The sequence below is a fragment of the Dendrobium catenatum genome, unplaced genomic scaffold (assembly GCF_001605985.2).
Source record: "Dendrobium catenatum unplaced genomic scaffold, ASM160598v2 fragScaff_scaffold_621, whole genome shotgun sequence".
Lineage (NCBI taxonomy): Eukaryota > Viridiplantae > Streptophyta > Magnoliopsida > Asparagales > Orchidaceae > Dendrobium > Dendrobium catenatum.
Genome location: NW_021319083.1, coordinates 89769 through 96952, shown reverse-complemented (window position 1 = coordinate 96952; position 7184 = coordinate 89769). Strand labels below are relative to the sequence as shown.

General features: G+C 34.8%; 1 protein-coding gene across 1 annotated transcript; it reads left to right on the top strand.

Annotated features, from left to right (window-relative positions):
* Nucleotides 1–765: 765 nt before the first annotated feature.
* Nucleotides 766–1459, top strand: LOC110112981 (histone H2A-like). Its single transcript, XM_020845389.2, has 2 exons — nt 766–1015; nt 1091–1459. The coding sequence occupies exons 1-2, from the start codon at nt 812–814 to the stop codon at nt 1331–1333; spliced, it is 447 nt and encodes a 148-aa protein (XP_020701048.1). The 5' UTR covers nt 766–811; the 3' UTR covers nt 1334–1459.
* The last annotated feature ends 5725 nt before the right edge of the window (nt 1460–7184 follow it).

The window sequence follows — 7184 nt, the reverse complement described above, 5'->3', positions numbered from 1 at the left end:
TTGTTAGGTTGTGCTATCATTATGTAGATTTAATTGATTTTAAGATTCAGAAAGAGGAAAAGCTTTGTATGATTAATCAGAGTCAAATTTCATGTTTAATTTATTTTTTTGTATTTTATATTATTCTATATAACCATAAGAGTATAGTGATAGATAAATGTTATAGATTTAAGTCTTAGAGCGTTACACATAAGTTACCATTATAGTTAATTCAGCTATAAATTCTACTAATTTAATCTTCCACTACCATCATCTCCTTATTATTTACTTCATATTTTTATATATATTCTTCTTGAAGATATTCAATATTTACAAATTCATTTTCCTACTTTACTGCAACAAATAGTAAGTTCTTATTTGTTATATTATCATTATTTTAATATAATTTTTATCAAATTAGTTTTTATTTATCTCTATTATTTAGTGCTTATTATTTATTTCTTTTTTAATATTAAAGAGTTCAATTTATTTAAGTTTGTACTTAAACTAAAAAAAAAATAAAATTAAATCTTAAGTGTTGCGTAGTCTGCCTGCATCCACCTTTATCAAAAAGAGTGGCAGCTTGTAACCATAGTAGTGGCCTTAACCGAAAGCTGCCATTGTTTTGATTGGTACTTTATATAGAGCCACGGATGACCACCAATCAGAGAATCTCAGCCCTCCACCTGAAGAAAATCTAACGGGCCATGAAAACTCCCTCCTCCATAAGCTCCTATAAATTCAGCAACCCCGCTTTTCGTTTGTTTCAATTGAACGCCTATTTTCTTTCCGTATTTTCAGAGAGGTCTTAAGAGTTCGGCAAATACGATCAATGGAAACAGCTAAGACGCAGAAAGCGGCCGGCGGCCGCAAGGGTGGCGGGTCGAAGAAGAAGGTTCTCCGCTCCGTCAAGGCTGGCCTTCAATTCCCCGTTGGCCGCATTGCTCGTTTTCTCAAGAACGGCCGTTATTCCAAGCGCGTTGGCACCGGCGCCGCTGTTTATCTCGCGGCTGTCCTCGAATACCTTGCCGCTGAGGTAGGTCTTCTTTCGTTCGGATATATTCAATGCTTATCTTCGAAGTACTGATTTCTTCAAATGATGGTCAATTAGGTGTTGGAGTTGGCCGGAAACGCTGCAAGAGACAACAAGAAGAGTCGGATTATTCCTAGGCATTTGTTGCTTGCAGTGAGGAATGACGAGGAGCTCGGAAAACTTTTATCTGGTGTGACTATTGCTCATGGAGGAGTCCTGCCAAATATAAACCCTGTTTTGTTACCAAAGAAGACTGCGGCTAAAGAGGCTAATGAGGCTAAATCGCCCACGAAGGCAAAAAAGTCCCCCAAGAAAGCGTAGAGATTTCTTTTGGGAAATATTTTAGGATGTTTTCATAGTTAGAAATGGCGATTTTGTTTGTGATTTGAGACATCCTTGTTTATCTTTAATGCCAGATAGTATTAACGTAGCTTCTAACGTTTTGTCGATTAAACGACTTCTTTCTAATGTTAGGAAGTGCTATAAAATATACATTTTGTTGATCAGATTCTTTTCTCGTGCAACATGAATATTGGTACATTTGTATGTTAAATTATCATAATTATTGTTGATAAATGATCAACACATTAGGTAAGTCCACTTATATTTGGTTTTGGCCTTCTGCATTTGCTGTGTCATGATATTCTCGAATCTTTTTTGCTCCTACTCAGCCTGGTATCTTCTTTACTATTTGATACCTGTACAGTTAATCTTCACACCATTGCTGTATAACTAATCTTATGTTTTTTCTCTGTGTATGAATGAATTGTAGTTGAAGTTGTATGGATTAACATCTCTTTCTCTAGATAATATCACCTTTATATAGTTAGTCTTAATGCATCAGTGAAACACCATATTAGTTTTCATCATGGTATCAGAGCAAGTTCCTTCATGAGAAATCCTTCTCATTATTTTGTTTTCTGCCTTTCTTTGTTGGCGTCTTCATGGCCTCCATCGACTCTTTAAGTTTTCTTTACGCTGGGGCATCGCTCACTTTGACTGATATACTTATACTTCCTCATGTCAAACATCAAAACGGTAATCAATTTTCAGCTCACCTTTGACAATCATTCGCTTTGGAAATCCCAAATTCTAAAGTTATTTTTGGCTAATGAGTTTCAAGGATATCATCTAGATGGTACTATTCTAAAACAACCCAAACAACTCGTTTGCTGGAGAACACCACCACCAATCCTCAATTCCTTACATGGGCCTTTATAGATCAAATTTTATTTGTAGCACTTTATTTGATGATTCACCCATTCTTACTCCCCTATGTGCTTAACCTTGATTTTTGCCATGACATTTGGAGCACCATTGAATGTTGGGTGCAATCCACGTATCATTTTCATGTGTTATAGTTGAAGAATGAACTTTAGTAATTACAAATGAAGGACAAAACTAGGGTTCAATATCTTTTCAAAGTTAAATAGAAGGTTGATGCCATTGTTGTAGTTGGATTCACTATTGATGTTAAGGACATTATTTTGTATACCCTAAATGGTTTCCTAGACACCTAGGGGGTGTGTTTGGTATTGGATTTATTTCCCGTTTTAAGTAGGATTTATGGTAAATCCAACCAAATGCAAAAAATGGCGTTGAAAATTTGGCAAATTTGTAAATCTAGGATTTGTGAATTTACGTCGTAAATTCGATAAATCCTTGTAAATCCAAATCTCGTTTCTACTTGGATTTATGGCTGAAGAAGCGCGCGAAAGGGAGAAAGTTACCTTCACAGTGAGCTACCGTTGTTGCTTTAGATCAAAATGTTGTAATGTCCAATATGATAGGAAGGGAACGTCGTCGAAGGAGTGAAGTTGAATAGCAATGGAGCTGAAGAAGTGACTCGTGCAATCTCTACACCTCCTGCGAAGCAATGAATTTGAACAACAATGATGAACAAGATAATTAAAAGGAAACCCTAGACGCCTTAGCCAATTATTGGTTAACAAGATAATTTACTGTTGTTGTTACACAGAAATGGAAAATATTACAACCTGATATCTTGAATGGGTTCCTCAATGGTCAACTTAATGAAATTGTCTATATGATGTAACCTTGAGGATTCCATGATCCTCACTTTCCTGAGCATGTGTGTTTACTGAAGAAAGTCCTTTATGGTTTAATACATATCCTATTTATGGTTTTCAAGATCCTCGCCAATGATTCTCAACATTTTCTACTCAATTCAGTATGGCTTCACTGTCACCTCCCATGATCCCTCCTTTCTTTTGTATTATCATGGTTCAGCTTTCATGTACATCTTGGTGTGTGTTGATGATATCCTGCTCACCGGAAACAACACCAATGCCATTGAATCTCTTCTTCAGGATTTGCATTCTCGGTTCTTCATGAGAAATCTTGATGAGTTAGTTATGAACATCATAGGTTGACTTCATGTATCTCTTGGTTGATTTGAGGTTTATAGCAATGGAAGGTGGTGGCGATTTGAGGTTTGAAGTAGTGAAGACTCTTGATAGTTTGCCCTTGCCCTAATAGGAAGCATTTTAAAAGCAACATTTTGCTAGTACTAAGTACACCAAAACTTGCCGGTCCTGTTGTCTTAGAAGGTTGATGGCATCTAATTGTTATGCTTCCTTCAACTGAATTGAGAAAACTCCAATCTCCTAGTCCAATGCATTTAATTTTATTCAAGAGTAAATGTCAAATTTAAATCCCATTGTTATGTGCTCTTTTCAATTTTATATAGTTTAATAATAAATTGCATGTTTTAATGTTCAAATCCTTCTACTTGTAACTTACATGATAAGATCACTTGATTTAAATATCACCAAAAGGTTATATGTCAAATGAACGCACTTAGATTGTGTAGGAGGAAATATTGATGTAATATAAAATAAATATTAGCAATCTAAGTCATAAGAGAAAATTAGAAGAGACCAGACATTTTTTCATACATGTCCTGCTTGTCAAAAGAACATTTATAATTTTGAAATCATTTGTGGTAGCACTGTGAATATCATATACTAAGTCAGGAATTTGTTAACAATACTTTAAAAAATAAGTTACAACATTGCGGTATAATACATCAAATAATATGTCTTTATACTATATAATAAAATGGTGTTGCGGAATGTAAATAATCTTCTATTTGATGCTCATTTAACTTTAATATTTTGGGTTGAAGCTCTTCTTGCCCTTGCATTCTTAATTTATCATCTACCCTCTAAAACTACTTCTAACATATCACCTTATGAGTGTGTATTTCAACGACCATCTAACTACACTCATTTTAAAACTTTTGGTTATGTTTGCTACACTTACTTTTCTCCTCCAACTCATAGCAAACTTCAATTAATATCTCAATCTTGTATCTTCCTGGGCTATAACTCTTCCTCAAAAGGTTATAAATGCTTTGATCAAGTCATCGGTCCTCTCCACATCTCTTGACATGTTCAATTCTATGAACAAATTTTTCCATTCCAACTTCCCACTAATCTTGTTTGCTACCCACTTTAAAATGCCTACATCATTTTATCCCTCCTTATACCTACATCTATTATGAATACAACCAAACTTTCTAACAACCCCTATATACTCCCTACTTCATCAACATATTCTCCCATACCCGAACCTGAGGATGCTACCACTTCTCTTCAAGGTCCACATCTAGTCACCTCACCTCCACTAGTCCCAATTCGCCATTCGATGATAACTAGATGCTAGACAGGCTCTCTAAAGTATAAACCTATGTTTGACTTGCAGCTTCATGTTGTTCCCCATATGCCTATGTTATATTCACATGCAATTGAACACCCATAGTGGCGAGCATCTATGACTGTCAAATTTGACACACTATAGAAATAAGGCACTTGGACCTTAGTACCCAAATTACCTGATCAAAACATATTAGGATGCAAGTGGTTGTTCAAAACTAAGTACAATTTTGATTGCTTCGTGGCTTGTTATAATGCTCATCACTATCATGACACTTTGAGCCATGTAGTAAAGTTTCCTACAATACATATCCTATTTACTGTTGTTGTTACACACAAATGGAAAATATTACAACCTGATATCTCGAATGAGTTCCTCCATGGTTAACTTAATGAAATTGTCTATATGATGTAACCTCGAGGATTCCATGATCCTCACTTTCCTGAGCATGTGTGCTTGCTAAAGAAAGCCCTTTATGGTTTAATACATATCCTATTTATGGTTTCCAAGATCCTCGCTAATGATTCTCAACCTTTTCTACTCACTTAATTCAGTATGGCTTCAGTGTCAACTCCCATGATCCCTCCTTTCTTTTGTATTATCATGGTTCAGCTTTCATGTACATCTTGGTGTGTGTCGATGATATCCTGCTCACCGGAAACAACACCAATGCCATTGAATCTCTTCTTTAGGATTTGCATTCTCGGTTCTCCATGAGAAATCTTGATGAGTTAGTTATGAACATCATAGGTTGACTTCATGTATCTCCTGGTTGATTTGAGGTTTATAGCAATGGAAGGTGGTAGCGATTTGAGGTTTGAAGTAGTGAAGACTCTTGATAGTTTTCCCTTGCCCTAATAGGAAGCATTTTAAAAGCAACATTTTGCTAGTACTAAGTACACCAAAACTTGCCGGTCTTGTTGTCTTAGAAGGTTGATGGCATCTAATTGCTATGCTTCCTTCAACTGAATTGAGAAAACTCCAATCTCCTAGTCCAATGCATTTAATTATATTCAAGAGTAAATGTCAAATTTAAATCCCATTGTTATGTGCTCTTTTCAATTTTATATAGTTTAACAATAAATTTGCATGTTTTAATGTTCAAATCCTTCTACTTGTAACTTGCATGATAAGATCACTTGATTTAAATATCACCAAAAGGGGTTTTATATGTCAAATGAACGCACTTAGATTGTGTAGGAGGAAATATTGATGTAATATAAAATAAATATTAGCAATCTAAGTCATAAGAGAAAATTAGAAGAGACCAGACATTTTTTCATACATGTCCTGCTTGTCAAAAGAACATTTATAATTTTGAAATCATTTGTGGTAGCACTGTGAATATCATATACTAAGTCATGTTATTTTGAGTCAAACTCACTCTTAAGCTGCACTTTAAACTTCATTGTGTTGTATGGGTGAATAAAATCTCAATTCAATGCCATTTGTTGATGGTGATGAGCCAATGTTGTGATGGGGAGCACACACTCTAAAAGTTTGTAAGGAGAGAAAGGAAGTATAAAATACTTGTAGATTATTTGAAGAGGAGCCGAAGTAATTAATCAACACAAAATATGATGGAATATTAAAGCTCGTAGAGTGGACAATAGAGATAGTAAGGCCCAAGTGTACTCCACAAGGATTATGATTAAGGCTGTCAAAATTGGGTCATGGGTTGGATTTGGGTCTAACCTGAAACCGACCTGACATTTTTTGACCCGATCAGAACCCGATCTATTTTTGCAAACGGGTTGATTTTTCAGACCTGAACCTGGCTAGTTTTGAGTTCGAGTCAACCTGAACTGACTTGCTTTGGGTATGTTCTACTAATTTTTTTTATTTAATTTGATTTATTTAATCCTAAATCGAATTAAGGTAATATTTATTTCAACCAATTTAAAATAAACCAAACTTAGTTCTATTTGAGCAATGTGGTTTATTATTTTTTTTGAAAATAACATTTATTTATTTATTTCATAACAATTTTTTAAAGCCCTCCTAAATTAATTAAAATGGGTCAAATTGGGTTGATTTTAGGTTTTCGGGTCAATCTGAACTCGACCCGATTTTACAAAAGGGTCGAAATTCCTAACCCAAACCCAAAATTTTCGGGTTGGGTTCTGGTCAGACTTTCGGGTTGTATCAAATATTGACACCCCTAATTATGATATACTAAAAAACAATTATGACCAAGTTTAGTGGTGAGAGCTACAAGTCACCCACATGTTTTAAACAAAGTGTCATAGGTGAAGGCTACAATATACTCAATGTAATTGAAACATGTCTTGCAAGAGAGAGTTGTATCATATTTAGACTTTTGAGGTAGTTGTGCTATAGATATTGTGGGATATATAAACAACACCTTAATTCATTCGCAGACTTTTTTAAAAGGACTTGAGTTGTCTTTATACTGAAAATAATCTCCCTAGTGAACTCAACAATGGGATCTCTATAAGATTTTTTTGAAGGTTGTTCTAATTTTTATCAATAA